This window comes from Pseudophryne corroboree, chromosome 6, assembly GCF_028390025.1.
Source record: "Pseudophryne corroboree isolate aPseCor3 chromosome 6, aPseCor3.hap2, whole genome shotgun sequence".
Classification (NCBI taxonomy): Eukaryota; Metazoa; Chordata; class Amphibia; order Anura; family Myobatrachidae; genus Pseudophryne; species Pseudophryne corroboree.
In genome coordinates, this window is record NC_086449.1 from 31,872,791 (window position 1) to 31,890,926 (window position 18,136).

The following is an 18,136-nucleotide window of genomic DNA, read 5'->3' on the forward strand; positions in this document are numbered from 1 at the left end:
GTATTTGTCCATTTCCCATTAGCAGGATACAAGAGCACAAATTATTTCTATTGTCTATTAGGTATTACATATCGGTTGATACGCTGTGCGTTTCTGTTGTAATGACACTAAATAATCTTGAAAAATCAATATATTAGTACCTTCAACAATTAATGGGGAATGTCTGATATGCTGTCAAAAATTTTTCTTTGGTATGGAAATCCAAAAATCTGACTATTACTGGATGAGGTCTCCTGTGAAAGCCTTCCCTTGTAGGACCAATTCAATGAGTATATTCTATTACAGTGTTTATGACATAATTTTGAAGATTTTAAGCAGTGAATATGGGGGAGATGTGCTAAGCAATGAAAGAGTGGAGAAGTGAGCCAGTGAAGAAATTGCTCATGGCAACCAATCAACTGCTCTGTATAATTTATAGTATGCAAATTATAAATGTTACTTCAATGCTGATTGGTTGCCATGGGCAACTTATCCACTGGCTCACTTCTCCACTCTTTTCACTGCTTAGTACATATTCCCCTAGGTTTGAAGTGACACAATTAGACAAAGCAGAATCAGAGACATTGGAGCAGATGTATTAAGCCTGGAGAAGGGATAAAGAAGTGATCAAGCAGTGATAACGTACCAGCCAGTCAGATCCTAACTGTCATTTTTCAAATGTATAATGATTGGCTAGTGCGTCATCACCTCGCGCTCATCACTTCTTTATCCCTTCTCCAGGTTAATACGTCTGTCCCATTGGCTGGATTTCCTATAAAGCACCGGTTATTTATGCGCTCTCTATTATCTAAGTCATCAATTCATCAAGCATGGGAGAGAGGATGAAAAATCAGCAAGAAATTGTAGCCGAAACTTTGGATAATTTTTGACCAATTTTTAAGAATAGTTGCAGCCTATTTTGAATGAAACTGACAAAAAATTGACTGACTCTAGACTTAAAAAAATAATCGGTGTTCTGTATGGGATCCGGACTGAAAGTCGACAGTAACTAGGTCGACCACTATTGGTCGACAGTAACTAGGTCGACAGGGTGTCTAGGTCGACAGGGTCTTTAGGTCGACGTGTTCTAGGTCGACAGGTCAAAAGGTCGACATGGGTTTTTCACAATTTTTTTCTTTTTTTGAACCTTTTCATACTTAACGATCCACGTGGACTACGATTGGAACGGTAATCTGTGCCGAGCGAAGCGGTAGCGGAGCAAAGGCACCATGCGAGGGGATGCGGTGCACTAATTGGGGTTCCCGGTCACTCTACGAAGAAAACGACACCAAAATAACATAAAAAACTCATGTCGACCTTTTGACCTGTCGACCTAGAACATGTCGACCTAAAGACCATGTCGACCTAGACACCCTGTCGACCTAGTTACTGTCGACCAATAGTGGTCGACCTAGACATTGTCGACCTAGTTACTGTCGACTTTCAATACCACACTAGCAAAACAGTTTGACGCTTCCATCATATTTAATTGTGTGTCTAGTATGCACATTTTGGGCAAAAATCCACATAGCGCATCTGAGTTGCCTGGAACATGGCCTGCCGAGAGGGGTTATTTGGAGCGACTTGAGCAGTAGTACATGAGGACACACAGGGGCAGTTTAAGAGAAGAGGGGGCGAATGTGTAGGCTTCGTGCAGGCCCAATTCTCTCTGCCAGGCAGGTAACTCTGGCATTGTTTCATTTATAGGTTGAAGGGAAAAGGGATAGGATCTTGAGCACAGGTTCAGTAACAAAATGTGTAAGGAGGAAAAAGTGTAATGGGTAGCTCCAGTCATGGGGAAATGTATCCTATGTAAGGAGTAATAATTCTATAATAAGGATGTGCTCCCCTGAGAGTATATTAGAGTATAGAAAGTGGCGAAGGAAAGAAAAGTACTCTCTTGCCGGGGGCAGAAACCCATTAGTAAGTATAAAACTTAGCTTTTAATAAGTCATGTCAATTGAACAGGGAAATAATTTCCCCACAGAACAAAGACGAAATACCAGACAAAACATATAAACATGTACATACAATGGCGTTACACTACAATATTTATAAGGGGAATTGACCGGAGAGTTGACAAAATACTTTCTTGGTTAGGAGTTCACACAACAAGTGCAAAATCCAGGGTCCCAGGCCACAATGATGCAACTACAAAAATTGGCTGAGTATAATGTTTTTTGTTTTGTTTTACTCCAAACAATGCGGGATAACAGATTTCCGTGAGCCAAAACTTCATGATACCAAATGGATGGGTCAATTTCATGCATAAATTTGCAGGGTGGGAAGGTTACAAAACTTCCGACTTGGAAACCCACTGTAAATATGATAGTATTCTAGATAATTATTATAGGTAAATTCCTACATTAATATCAACATCAGCACCAAAACAGTACTTGCCCTTTTAAGTGGATTATGTCCAGGAACACAGTATAATAATTCAGCCTATTACTATGACTATGCCTTCCACAAATGCTGATGTACCCATGCAAATTGTGTACCCATGCAGTATTCATACCTAGAGATAAGACCACAAGTCAGCATATAAAGGGCCTAATTCTGAGTTGATTGCAGCAGCAATTTTGTTAGCAGTTGGGCAAAACCATATGCACTGCAGGGAAGGGGGGCAGATTGAAATGTGCAGAGACAGTTAGATGTGGGTGGGGTGTATTCAAACTGAAATGTAAATTGCAGTGTAAAAATAAAGCAGCCAGTATTTACCCTGCACAGAAACAAAATAACCCAACACAAATCTAACTCTCTCTGCAAATGTTATATCTGCCCCCCCCTGCAGTGCACATGGTTTTGCCCAACTGCTAACTAACTTGCTGCTGCGATCAACTCAGAATTACCCCCAAAGAACAATAGTATAATTATGCAAATCAAGTTTATCAGACACATATGTATAATAAATCCAAAAAATATGATGTTATTGCCATGTAGCATGACTGTATTTGCAGTTGCACAGGAGATGCAAATATGGCATGTACAGTATATGCTGTACACAGGTACCAACAAACCTCAGCAGAGATAACCAGGTATATTCATAAAGGACCTCTGTTCAAGTTGCTATGCATCTGTGTATAGAAAGTGTGGATGCTGCACAAGAGGGAGATTTAGGTATAGAGATCAGTGTGATTAGACATGCAGGTAGAGTAATACCCCTTTTCCACTAGCTCAAAAAACACGGGTAAATGCACGGGGGCGCGCATTTACCCGTGTTTTTGGCAAGTGGAAAAGGGTCAACCCGGATCAAGTGACCCGTGAATCCTACCCGGCTATTTACCTGGGTAGGACACGGGAATGATCCGGGTAGGGTTCTAGTGTAAACGGGAGCCGTGTCGATGCGACACGGCTCCCGTTTACACTGTATGGAAGGGCGGCGCTGGGAGATCATGTGATCTCCCTGCGCCGCCCCTGCCGCGTCACTAGAAGCGTCACCAACCCGGCATATGCCGGGTTGTGACTGCTGATGGGAAAGGGGACGAGCACGGGTCGCAGCAGGGGGCAGCTCCCGTGTCAGGCTCCCGGCTGCGACCCGTGATCGTAAGTGGAAAAGGGGTATTAGTCATCCCATTGTCCATACACTGCAGACTGCTACTTGTCTGGTGTTCCTGTGGGGAATTGCAGACAACAATTATGGGAAGTATAAAAAACAAAAGGTACCTAGAATCCACAGATGGGCTTGATGCTAGTAAGGAGGGCAGTTAGACATGTGCTAACCCTCCATGGCATGACCAGGCAGCTGTTTCACCTCTGGGGGGGTTCTTCAGTGGTAAAATTGTGCCACTATGAATGTGCAGGTCTCCTGGCACCCGCACCGTGTTCTCAGAGACTTCTCTACTGCACATGAACAAATCTCTGGAAAATGGCCACCATGCCATTTTCCAGTGATTTGTGCTGCTGTAACACTGATGCAGGACTTTGGAGATTTAAATACTAAAAATGGGTGCAGAATATGCAGTGTGGGCCCCCGCACACTCTGCACCCATTATATATATACCAATGAGGGCAAATCTGTAACTAAATGATGTGCCCGAATCTATAGCCTTTCATACCAAAAGGATGATAAGTAACCTGTCTATGTGCATCATTCTCACCTGTAGATGTCCCATAGGCCACATCAAAAGACTTGAGTTGATGGTCAGTGTTTGTACAGAAGGTGCTGTAGTACTGTAATTGCCAATCTTCATTAACTTTACCGTCCCTTCAGGACTCTGCTGCCAGTTCACAACACTATAGATTACAGGCGGTTCTCCATTCTTATCAAAGTAGGTGTCATTGCCATTAATTAGTGCAGGCCTGACTTTCCTGATATAGTGCGTGAGCTGTGAGGAGAGTGAGAATAACATCAATCATTGACAGTAGCAGAACGATAAATTAAATCTACTTAATGTTCCACACATCATGAGTAAAACTGAATTAATCAGAGATAAGTGAGATCCCTGCTATGCCTGATTTTGACTATGTGATTTCCCTTGAACTCCCCCAGAGCCCGGATAGCACAGATTTTGACTATCTGTACTTGAGATTTTGTCTATGTACGATTTTGACTAAGTGCCAATTTTGACTATACTTTGTACTAGATAGTACACTAGATAGTCAAAAGAGACTTGCCTGCACAGTCTATCTAGCCTTGCGATACCGACCCCAAGGGAGCACGCATCGAGATCGAATCTGTATCGCAAGCTGCCTAACACCTTGAGATATGCACTAACTTTTCATAAAATTTTGACTATGTAGTCAAAATCTTACAGATTTATCTCACCGTGTGTACACACCTTAAGACATCAACTTACGTCTCACAATAATTTTGCCATTTTAAAGTTCTGGAAACACAGCAAGAAGCTGTACCACATTTTCTTTGTTTACTGTAAATGAGGCACTGAGAAACATTGGAAACATTGTTTTTAAAGTATTATATTGCATTGTATTTTCATGTTTTCAATAGAATTGTGAGCCACCAAGCTTTTTAGATTGAATTGGTCTGTTGACATGATTTTTAATGAGTGTTTTAAACATACACTGTAGAATACGAAAGATTAATTCACAGGTGCAAACATTTAAGATTTACCCTGTGATTGGTCCAGTTTGGAATAAAAACAGCCCAGAAAAGCCCTGGAAATATCCTCTGATGAAACCACTGCTTCACATTAGCGGAGAAACGCGTAAGAATGTGTGGCTACTCTTCACTGGACTCTGATATATTAATATCTCCAGTGGATCTCCCCTTAATAACGGACAGCTTATCCTAAACTCCGCTGTGCTGCAAAAGAGGTTGACAGGTATGCAAGTGACCTAATTGTGAGGTCCGTACCACTGAAAGAATCACCTCTGGCTGTGAGTATATTGGACACTGCAATACGGGCATCAGTGGCAGCAGTGGGAGTGTGGGAAACACACTGTAGCTGACTGAGAGGCAGATTTATTAAGCCTGGTGAAGTGATAAAGTGGAAGGTGATAAACGCACCAGGCAGTCACCTCCTAACTATCATTTTTCAAACCCAGCCTGTAACATGGAAGTTAGGAGCTGATTGGCTGGTGCGTTATCACCTTCCACTTTTATCACTTCACCAGGCTTAATAAATCTGCCCCTATCATACACAGCATCCTCCCCCTGTTACCATTCTTTCCCTTACGTCCTAGAGGATGCTGGGGTCCATATTAGTACCATGGGGTATAGACGGGTCCACCAGGAGCCATTGGCACTTTAAGAGTTTAATAGTGTGGGCTGGCTCCTCCCTCTATGCCCCTTCTACCAAACTCAGTTTAGAAAATGTGCCCGGAGGAGCCGGTCATAGCTAGGGGAGCTCTACTGAGCTTTTCTAGTAAAGTTTATTCTAGAGCTTATTTTTTTACAGGAGTCTGCTGGCAACAGCCTGCCTGCAACAAGAGACTGAGGGGGGGAGCAGTGTCCGACCTGAGGGATCTAAGCCACTGTCTCCGCTGACTGGTCACTGAGCTCCAGAGGGGATAGATCGCACTCCGCCACAGGGGAATGCCTGCCCCAGCAGCTGGCCACCCCCACCCCTTGCAGAGCTGAAGTGTGGCGAGCGAGACACCGACCCCCCTAACAAGCGGGGGGTTGGTGTGCGGATGGCTGCTTCAGGGTAGGAGCGCAGTGCAGCAATGTGAGGGGTGCCCTGAGCCAGCACCTGACCCTATACTGACCAAATCAAGCCTGTGGATCTCAGCCAGCACAAAATCCTCAGGCCAGTATAATCTCAGTAGAGCAGGAAGACAGCGCCATTAAGGGGGCGGAGCTTCTCCTCAGAGCGGACCCAGCAGCGTTTCAGTGCCATTTTCCTGCCTGCAATTGGATGCAAGTGGAAGATCAGTCCCTCCAGTGCAACTCCAGCTATCTGTACGGTACCAGGGGGTTGTAGAAGGGAGGGGAGGCTGTGTAAAGGCTGTGTCACCTATTAAGGGACACAGTCAGCTCTGGTTTAGGGTCTCCATATACCTAAAATAGCGCTGTGTGTGGGTTGGCTCCAATCTCTGTGTCTCTCTGCCATTCTTGGGGGGAGACTCTGCCCAGTACCCTGTGTGTATGTGGGGTGATTGGTGTGTGTTTGCAAACATGTCTATGCTGCAGAGGATTTATCTTCTCAGGAAGATCCCATCCCATGTAATCAGGATTGCACTATTGTAGCGCATATCCCAGCTAGAGAGCCGGAATGGTTAGCCTCTCTTAGGGGGACTATTTCTCAGATTTCTGAAAGAGTTGCTAGAACTGAGCATGCCACTCAGGTACTGCAATAACCTATGGTTGTATGGTCTGATACTGCTCCCTCAGGGTCCCCTGTGGTACATTCTCACAAACGCGAACTTGCTAACATCATGCAGGATGACACGGACACCGATTCTGACAACGCAGACGGTGAAGGGGATGTGTTGAGGGGGACGGCATCACTTGCTAAGGGGCTGCAGTTGATGATTGAGGCCATACGGGATGTGTTGCACATTTCTGACACAACTCCTGAGCAGGCTGAGGAGGCCTTTTTCACGGATAGTAAAAAGGTGAGTCACTTTTTTATATACTACATGCTCCCATAAAACTGGTGTGGTCACCAGACATTAACACCATTCACTGTAGAAAAATGAGGATGTCCAGGAATGGTGAAGGCCTCACCCAATCTTTCTTCCAATATTTTAAGAAGCATCTACAAACACTGGGGTCTCCACTTCAAATGATGCAGCCATTAGTAGGTTTTCTTGGTGGTGGTCTTGAGGGGTGGTATTCATGTGACTGGCGGTCATCTGACCGACAGTCACATGACCTACCCCACCATCCCGACGGCTCACTATCCCGATGGTCGGAATGCCGACCAACAGGGACTATTTCCACTCGTGGGTGTCCACGACAACCATAGAGTGGGAATAGAACCCGTGGCGACCACAGGTCGCCACCGAGCCCGCAAGGGGCTTGCTGCACTCGCCCCTCCCCGCCGAGATCCTGGCGTTGGTATGCTGCCGGGATCCTGGCGTCGGTAAGCTGACCGCCGGTCAGCCGTACTACACCCGTCTTGAGCACCAGACAATATAAACTGGCAATATGAAGTAACTGTCCTATAGATAATATAGTTATGTATGCAAACACAACATTAAAGTAGAGACTGTAAGCTCTTAGGGGCAGGTCCCTCTCCCCTTCATCGTGTGCACTTAATTATGCTGACTGCACACTGCAATTAAGTATTGAAATGAAAGCACTAGTAAGGTTGTACATACTAGATATAGTTGTCCCAGGTTTCTGACCTATATGCTTTAATGTCTGTGATTACAAAACAGATTTGGTAAGACTTTTGGGCTTTAGTAAAAGCTGTTTAAGGGTTCCTGGGGTTGTGGATGGAGAGTGAGGGTGGGCGACATCCATTAGGCCCAGTTCAAATCTTTAGGCTTTCAGCCTGTGAATAGGCTAATTAGTGCTTGGACCTGTTGATGCTAATAAAGGTATGTCAGGATTTTATTCTGTGTCTCATTACCTGGGGGAAGAGGCAGCAGCCCTGTTGAGAGACTGTTATGCACACCAGTGCCTGCAGGAAAGTACTGGTGTCAGAACTGTTATGCACTCCAGTGTCTGCAGGAATGTACTGGTGTTTGAACTGTTATGCAAAACAAATGGATTCACAGACAAACTGGGGAATATGACATAACGTACACAGAAGGTAATAGGGTAACAAAATACACACAAAGTGAACAGAGAAGTCCAGAGGCTAAGGAACTGGGTATCTCCTTTGTATTAGAACTGCACAGATGGAAAAAGCAAGATGTTGTGTTTTAATACATAGAGAACCCGAAATGCTGTTGCTAAGGGCAACAGCAAAGCCCTAAAGGGTTACCAACGGGTGTGGCAGTAAACTCCTTGGTCAGAGATGGAATGATAGACACAAGGAGAGTCTCCACAATCCTATTTCTCACTTGCAGTGCACAGGTTTTAGCTTACTGCCACTAAACTGACCCCTGACACCTAGCACAGTGAGACAGGATTAGACAGGCAAGTCTTAGAATACAGCCGCAAACTTGCTAAGTTCACAGAGTGGTAACAGAACCCCAGCAAGCTAAACGACTGACTCCAGTCTTACTGCTAGGTCTGGATTGGCAGAGTGTAATACCAAATCCCCAGGCCTATTTGCAGTAAGCAACAAACAAATACAAAGCTACACAGTACTGGCTAACTTTCATGAACTGACTAACCAACAAAGATTCAGCAGCATCTGCTTACCCTGAAAAGAGGCCTTATAAAGCAGGTGCTGTCCATGCCCCACTCAGACCTCACAGACTGTGAGCACAAAAACCAGCACCGGATCCCCTGCCGTGCACAGAGCCTATAACCACTGCACAGCAAAAGACCCGAACCGGAGTATCAGCTGCGCTCAGGTTACTCCACTAGCACTTGTCTCCCGGTTGCCATGACGACGTGGCAGCATAGGGCAGGAGACCCTAACAGTACCCCCCCTCTGACGAGGGGTCAAAGAACCCCTACCACCGGGTTTATCGGGGAACTGCGAGAAGAAAGAGCGTATCAGTCTGGGGGCATGAAGATCACAACTGCGCACCCACCACCGCTCCTCCGGGCCATACCCCTTCCAGTGCACCAAAAATGACAGCCGACCCCGAACCACCTTGGAGTCAAGAATCCTTTCAACAACAAACTCCCTCTGGCCACGTATCAGAAGAGGGGAAGGTCTTCCACTGGAAGAAGGATTACTAATCGCCCGTTTTAAAAGGGAACAATGAAATGTTTTATTGATACCCAAAGAACGGGGCAGATCTAACTGAAATGCCACCGGATTGATAACCCTGGTGATCTTATAAGGGCCGATGAACCGGGGCCCTAACTTATGAGATGGCTGTCTCAACTTCAAATTCTTGGTAGACAACCAGACGAAGTCTCCTAATTTGAAGCTGCAGGGTCTTTTCCGCTTATCAAAAACCCTTTTGGTCACTAATGACACAGACACAAGGGCTTTCTTCACTTTCCGCCAAATACCTCTAAGGACCAAAACCACAGAGGAACCACCAGGCGTGGAGTCCAGGGGGTCAAAAGAATTGGCCTTAGGATGATGCCCATACACACAAAGGAAGGGAGAGATCCCTGTAGCAGAGTGAGCCGCGTTGTTATAGGCAAACTCCGCCATGGACAGATGAGCAACCCAGTCAGTCTGACACTTGGAGACATAACACCTGAGGAACTGCTCCAAGGACTGGTTCACCCTTCCAGTCTGCCCATTAGACTGCGGATGGTAGCCTGACGACAAGCTGACAGACATCTGGAGATCGGAACAAAATGCCCTCCAGAATTTGGCCACAAACTGGGATCCGCGGTCAGAGACCACATCAAGTGGCAACCCGTGGAGACGCACAACATGCAGCATAAATAATTCAGACAGGCGTCTGGCTGATGGCAGCCCAACCAGTGGAACGAAGTGCGCCATCTTCGAAAACCTGTCAACGACAACCCAGATGGCTGTCATCCCCGAGGATTTGGGCAAGTCCACCACAAAATCCATTGAAATGTGGGTCCATGGCTTAGATGGGATAGAGAGTGGATGTAATGGGCCAACAGGAACCCCTCTAGGAGTCTTATTTCGGGCACAGATGTCACATGCCCGAACCCACTGATCCACATCCTTAGCCACCGAGGGCCACCACACCGCCCTAGATAGCAACTCCCGAGTTCTGGCAATACCCGGGTGACCTGCCGACTTCTTGGCATGGAATTCCAGGAACACTCGCTGTCTTAACCTAGGAGGCACAAACAAAAGACCTACCGGAAGGTCTAGAGGAGCCTGCTCCTGTGCTCTAAGGACTAATGATAAGAGGTCCTGGGTAATGCCCACTTTAATACATGATGGGGAAACAATGGGCAACGGCTCCTCGGTGGTCTCCTGGATTGGAGCAAAACTCCGCGAGAGCGCATCAGCCTTGATGTTTTTTGACCCAGGGCGATATGTTATCAAAAAATTAAAGCGAGCAAAAAACAAAGCCCATCGTGCCTGCCTGGCATTGAGACGCTTCGCTGACTCTAAATATGCCAGATTCTTATGGTCAGTGAGAATTGAGACCACAAACTTAGCCCCCTCAAGCCAGTGTCTCCACTCCTCGAGTGCATCCTTAATAGCCAACAATTCCCGGTTACCCACGTCATAATTCATCTCGGCAGGCGAAAATTTACGGGAAAAGTAAGCACAGGGATGAAGGCGATTATCAGGCACTCCCATCTGAGAAAGCACTGCCCCAATACCCATCTCAGAGGCATCCACCTCCACCACAAAAGGACGCTCTGGATCTGGGTGTCGCAGCACCTTGGCTGAAACAAATGCCCTTTTGAGACGGGCAAAAGCCGCTTTAGCCTCACAAGACCAGTGAGCAACATCCGCCCCTTTCTTAGTGAGTGCCACCAAGGGCGCCACTATAGACGAAAATCCAGCGATAAATCGTCTATAAAAATTCGCAAAGCCCAGGAAACGCTGAAGCGCCTTCAAACTAGTGGGCTGCACCCAATCCAGGACTGCCTGTACCTTGGAACCCTCCATTTGGAAACCTTCTGGGGAGATAATATATCCTAGAAATGCGATTTGCTGAACTTCAAATTCGCACTTCTCCAGCTTCGCCCCAAGCCGGTGGTCTCTGAGTTTCTGGAGGACTAAGCGTACATGCTTCCGATGTTCCTCCAGGGAATGGGAGAAGATTAGGATGTCATCTAAGTATACAACTAAGAATCTATCCAAATATTCCCTGAGCACATCATTCATGAAATCCTGGAAGACTGCCGGGGCATTACAGAGCCCAAAAGGCATCACCAAATATTCATAATGCCCTGAGTGGGTATTAAAGGCAGTCTTCCATTCATCTCCCTCTCTTATTCGGATTAGATTGTACGCACCGCGTAGGTCAATCTTAGAAAAAATGGTGGCAGTACGAAGCTGGTCAAACAAGACCGAAATGAGAGGCAGTGGGTATGAGTTTTTAATCGTGATACGGTTCAATTCCCTGAAGTCGATGCAGGGTCGCAACGAACCGTCCTTTTTACCCACGAAGAAGAACCCCGACCCAACTGGAGACTGTGAAGGTCTGATAAATCCCTTAGCCAAGTTCTCCTGAATGTACTCTGCCATAGCCTGAGTCTCAGGACGTGACAGGGAGTACAACCTGCTCTTCGGAAGCTTAGCATTTGGCAACAAATCAATGGCACAGTCATAGGGGCGATGGGGAGGTAGTACCTCTGCAACTTTTTTGGAGAACACGTCCGCAAAATCTGCATAACACCCTGGCAATCCTGGCAAACTTAGCTGCGAGAGCCTGACTGGAAGGCTCAAGCAACTCCTGAAACAATCAGTACCCCAACTAAGAATCTCCCTAGAGACCCAGTCAAATTGAGGATTGTGGGCCCTTAACCAGGGTAACCCCAACACCAATGGGGCAAAAGTACAGACAGTCACATAAAAGGACAATTTTTCAGAGTGTGTGGCTCCAATAAACAAAGAAATCTGGCTAGTGCAAGAGGTAATTTTACCTTGGGATAATGGTTCCCCGTTTAACCCACAAATCTCAATTTCCGATGCCAAGGGTACTAAGGGAGCAGAGTGTTTCAGGGCTAATTGGCGGTCCATAAAAACCCCGTCGGCCCCACTGTCCACAAAGGCCTCAGTCTTGACAGTTTGACCGAGGATCTTCAAGGTCACCGGAATGATAAAAGTCTTCTTGGGAAATTCTGACTTCTGGCCTGACAGGATATTTCCCATCACCCTCAGGCCCTGAAGTTTTCCGGCTTTTCTGGGCATGATACTACCACATGACCTTTATTCCCACAGTACAAACACAACCCCTGCTGTCTCCTCCGCGTCTTCTCACGCGAGGAGAGGCGGGTAGCCCAAATCTGCATAGGCTCCTCAGAAAATTCCTCAGAGTCTGAGGTTCCCTTGGGAAGGAAGGAAATCTCAGTCTCCCTTTCAAGCCTACGCTCTCTCAGCCGTCTATCCACCCGGATGGATAACTGCATGAGCTGATCCAAGCTATCAGGCAAGGGATATTGTACCAGTTGGTCCTTTATCTGGTTAGAAAGACCTCTTCGGTACTGGTGTCTCAGGGCTGGGTCATTCCACTGGGTATCATGGGCCAACCTCCGAAACTCCGTACAGTAAACCTCAACTGGCCTTCGCCCTTGCTTAAGGATCGAAATCTGAGCCTCGGCTGAGGCCGTCTTGTCAGGGTCATCATACAACATGCCCAGTGCCGTAAAAAAAGCATCAACACTTTTAAGCGACGGACAGTCAGGCTGCAACCCATATGCCCAGACCTGTGGGTCTCCTTGTAGCAAGGAAATCACTATGCCCACCCGCTGAATCTCCGACCCAGAAGACTGAGGCCTAAGCCGGAAGTATAGCTTGCAGCTCTCCTTGAAACAAAAGAACTGCGAGCGATCTCCAGAAAAACGATCCGGGAGATTTACTTTCGGCTCCTTAACCCCTGCAGGTGCTGCTGCTGCGGGAGCTCCACCAGCAGCCTGGGAGGTGTGCATTTTAATGGACAAATCATTAAATTGTCGAGTCAGGGCCTGCACCTGATCGACCACCTGTTGCAACGTATTTTGAGGGGTATGCTCCATATTCCCACAAAATTTCAACAGGAGTATTAGGCTGCTGAATATGTTATGCACACCAGTGCCTGCAGGAAAGTACTGGTGTCAGAACTGTTATGCACTCCAGTGTCTGCAGGAATGTACTGGTGTTTGAACTGTTATGCAAAACAAATGGACTCACAGACAAACTGGGGAATATGACATAACGTACACAGAAGGTGATAGGGTAACAAAATACACACAAAGTGAACAGAGAAGTCCAGAGGCTAAGGAACTGGGTATCTCCTTTGTATTAGAACTGCACAGATGGAAAAAGCAAGATGTTGTATTTTAATACATAGAGAACCCGAAATGCTGTTGCTAAGGGCAACAGCAAAACCCTAAAGGGTTACCAACGGGTGTGGCAGTAAACTCCTTGGTCAGAGATGGAATGATAGACACAAGGAGAGTCTCCACAATCCTATTTCTCACTTGCAGTGCACAGGTTTTAGCTTACTGCCACTAAACTGACCCCTGACACCTAGCACAGTGAGACAGGATTAGACAGGCAAGTCTTGAATACAGCCGCAAACTTGCTAAGTTCACAGAGTGGTAACAGAACCCCAGCAAGCTAAACGACTGACTCCAGTCTTACTGCTAAGTCTGGATTGGCAGAGTGTAATACCAAATCCCCAGGCCTATTTGCAGTAAGCAACAAACAAATACAAAGCTACACAGTACTGGCTAACTTTCATGAACTGACTAACCAACAAAGATTCAGCAGCATCTGCTTACCCTGAAAAGAGGCCTTATAAAGCAGGTGCTGTCCACGCCCCACTCAGACCTCACAGACTGTGAGCACAAAAACCAGCACCGGATCCCCTGCCGTGCACAGAGCCTATAACCACTGCACAGCAAAAGACCCGAACCGGAGTATCAGCTGCGCTCAGGTTACTCCACTAGCACTTGTCTCCCGGTTGCCATGACGACGTGGCAGCACAGGGCAGGAGACCCTAACAGAGACAATATGAATACTGGGCGTGAGTATTGCGCTTATGTTTATGTTTTGTGGCAGGGATGTTATGTCCTACCACTCTGAGGGGTCTATTTACTAAGCCTTGGATGGAGATAAAGTCGCTGCCATTCCACAGGCTGGGTTTGAAAAATGACAGTTAGGAGCCGATTGGCTGGTACTTTATCTCCAGCAACTTTATCTCCTTCCAAGGCTTAGTAAATAGACCCCTGAGAGAGAGAACCATTATGTTTAGTTAGAAGCCTAGAAAGGCTAGCAATTATTTTTATGTTTTTATGTTCTATACTGCACAGTAAAACTAGCTATGGCTAGATTGTACAAAATCCTTGGACTGTTGTGCTGTTTCCTGGCTGCTGTGTGTTTGGGAGTGCCCATCTACACCTGGAGAGGGCTCCCCTACCTTGATCTCCTCACACAGGTTAGTACTGCTCTCTCTAGTTTCCTACATTTCTCCTGCTGTGAGTACTTCTGCATTTGACCACTATATTGTGCTGCAGATAATATGTAAGTGTATGTAAGATAGTACGTAAATACTAGAAGTGCCATATGGACAGTCCGGCCCTATCCTATATTGTCGGTTCCATTTGTCTTAGTATAACATTACAATATCATAAACTATGTCTAAATCTGCATAGGGATAGATGATCCATTTTTTGATCAGTAAAAGAAAACTTTACGCCCAACTCAATCCCATGGTATTTACATTATTATATTTTCCCCCAAAATGTTATACATTTTATTACCTGCCACGGTTTTAAATTCCAAATGTCTGCACAGGTCCCATAAGAAAATGGCCCATCACCCGTCTTGCAGCTTCTCGCATCATCCAAAGCTTTAGCCAAAACCATCACAGATGAATGAGTAGCATAAGAATATTTTAAGCTGTTGATATAGGTGGAGCTGTTCTTCACATCATCTATCCTCTCTTCTCCTGTACATTCTTTTATTGGGGTCTCCAAAGAACCAGTAAGGTGCTTTCCATAAAGAAATTTGCAACTGAAATTTTTTTCCCAGTACAAGTTTTCCCAGGCACCAACAATGGACACAGAAGGACGTATCTTGCTGAGGAACTGATTTAATCCCGGAACCAAAAAATCATTACCAGCTAAACCAAGAGTTCCAGATAAGATCGGAAAATAATTTACAGCTGATAGAATGATGGATCTAGACCAATCGGCATTTCCAATAAAAATCTTCCCTGTGATGTTCTGTTTCAGCAATTCATTCGCAACAGGAATAAAATCAACATCAACACAGAATACAATAACCACCTTAGCTGATGACTCCTTAATTACCCTCACTATATGTGGAGCATTGCGGTCAGGTTGTCCTACACGACTATATTCAGTAAAAGCTATACAAGTTCCAGATTTCATTATCTCTTGTTTTAGTGACTGAATTCCCAGAAGACCATAATTATTGTCTGTAGTCACAAGACCCACCCAGCTCCAACCAAATCTCAAAACAAGCTCAGCCAGTCCTATAGACTGGAATTTGTCATTTGAAACTGTCCTGAAGAAAGACGGAAACATTTTCCGGTCACTCAGTAGAGAAATACTTGAATATGGACTGACCTGGAAGTAGAAAAAAAATGTAACTTTATGTATTAATGAAAAATATGACACAATCAGAACTTTAATTGGTTTAGCTTTGTGCATATCTTATTATCTCTGTATTGATAGACCTAGACAAATCAATACATCTTACAACATTTGGGCAGATTAAGAGGTGGACACTTGTTAGATTTTCATGCATCTGTCCAATGTCATGTACAGATTTGGTATTGTGATGTCGTACACAGTGCGGCTGAAGACATTGGGTGTGTAACAGTATGCAGCCCTTTAGGGCAGTAAGGTGGTGCATTCCAGGAAACGGGCATGTTTCCAAGTGGTCTGGTTTTATTGATTTTTTGGGGGGATTTTTGGGGGGATTTAGGATACTTTAAGTCACAACAGATTTGACATAAATTTGGTTAAAGGATAATTCAGTTTAGGTTGGAGTATCATAGGTTCAAACAATTACTTAGCTAAAGGTCAGTGACTAGGCTACCTGGATGGTCCACTGAATCCGCTCTGCCAGATGAAGTATGTCAGAGAGAAAGGAACAACATATGTATGCTTGGCAAGGGGTCCAACCTCATTCCTTAATTATACAGTGGTTTTGTATTTATTGAAAAGTGTGGATGATCATTTGATATTCATTAAATCCATGTTTCGTCTTACCTGTGGGTATCTAAAAATCCCCAAAACATTTGCCACTGCCATTGAGTTTGTGGAACCTGTGGATCCAATAATGGCCATGAAGGATGGTCTAGAACTGCATTGGCTGCTGGAGGTGATTGCTGTGAACTCAGTAAGGAATTGTAATGCTCCTTGTAATTCTGAATTTGCCATAGTACATGTGTCATACATCTGGAACCCCAGTGTTACATTTGGGAGAATATTGGGATCCCTGTTGATCTCTTCAATGGTGTGTATCAGAGTCTGAATCTGTTGGTAAAAGTCCAAACTGAACCTTTAGGATAAATAAAAGATTATATGAAATATTTCTGCTCTGTTTTCTAATTCAAATCATGTTGCACAAAATAGATTGAACAGTATTGCAACAAAATTCTAGTCAAAACATTTATAGTTCTCAAAGACACTTTTATTTTGGGGTAAAAATTGCACTACAACTTCAGTGGTTATTGCGTGAATTACTCTGGATATTTCAGTTAATTACAAAGTTGTGTTACCTTGTCCGCCTGTTGCTCTGTTGGGTTGGGTGGAGTGATCACACTGATCTCAATCCCATCTTGAATTGCCCATGGCTGAGAGGCTCAAGGTGCCCACCTTCTCGGTTCTACTAAGACTTTTTTCACATTTTTCCCTAAGGGGTGTAGCCATGCCCCCAAAATGATTTTTGAAATTATTTATCAGTTGGCGTGTACCCATCTTGTGACTACTTTTTCCTTTTGCTTACCTACAGTACAACCTTTTAACATTCTCAGAATGTCAACAGGTAAAATGTTGACTTTGGGTTAGGCTGTAGTGGATTTTAGAACTAGGCTGTCGGGGAGGTTAGTGTAAGGCTGCGGGGGGAGGTTAGGGTTATGTACTAGATGGAGGGTTAAGCTTATTGATAAGTTTTAGGGTGAGGGATAGGGGAATAATAATTACAGGAACACAGGAGGATCGTAGATCTGTGTCTAAAGTGACAATCACATGTCCGCAGGGATGCAGAAGCTGGAGCCGCTGCAGTCGTCAGAAGAATGTAAGTCACCGCTGGGCCACCAGAGAGTATATGTCAACATTCTATAATTTTAACATTTCATCTGTGTCTACATGATGAATGTTGACATGGTCAATGGATTTGGGTAAAAATAATTCCACTCATACAGTAAGATGTGTATTTTTTGGTCTTATACCCAGGCATGATTAATGGCTTTCTTTTTTTAACAGGCAAGAACTGCTGTGACTGGTGGATAACTTACACAAACAATATCCCCATCATCAACATCCTCATTAATGTCAGATGCACAAATATCCCATTCATCATGTTGCACTTCCACAGTAGCATCCCCAATTTATGTCACCATCTTTACTTGTACTGCTCATCCACACATGTTTAGAGGGTGCAGATATGGTGGAAGGAGGCTTCTCTATAGGTGCAGTGTTAGAAATGTCAGGCTTACAGATAGCTAATGTGGACACCCCTAGGCTCTACTCAGGAATTTGCGAACACTAAGTTTGTTTTCAGCCTTAGAGTTCTTCTTTTTATTGGGCACTGTTTTGTCTGTTTTAAAGGTTACACCTCTACTTCACTCAAAGAGAGAAGGTGTTGCATCATCATCGTATGAGTTTACAGAAGAAGATGCCTGAATATGTTTGGCCTCAGCTTCCATAATAGGCATTCTAGAGCAAGAAACAGCAGTAGCACTAGCAACAACAGGATCACAACTCGCAAAATGAGGTCATGGCTTGAGCCATTCCTTGCCACTGTGTGTGGTATATGGCATGTTGGCAATTTAACTTTTTTTGGAAGTAAGTTTTCCCTTTAGGATTGTTTCTTTTAACATTGTGAAA

At 45.0% G+C, this 18,136-nt stretch overlaps 1 protein-coding gene across 1 annotated transcript in view; it reads right to left on the reverse strand.

The window, feature by feature from the left end:
• Positions 1–18,136, reverse strand: part of LOC134934188 (extracellular calcium-sensing receptor-like) — a 92,794-nt gene that overhangs the window by 9,373 nt on the left and 65,285 nt on the right. Inside the window, exons 5-7 of the mRNA XM_063929679.1 lie at positions 16,295–16,586; positions 14,816–15,646; positions 4,080–4,307 (exon numbers count right to left, since the gene is read on the reverse strand). Of these exons, the coding sequence (XP_063785749.1) occupies positions 4,080–4,307; positions 14,816–15,646; positions 16,295–16,586 (1,351 nt within the window). The remainder of the gene's footprint in view (positions 1–4,079; positions 4,308–14,815; positions 15,647–16,294; positions 16,587–18,136) is intronic.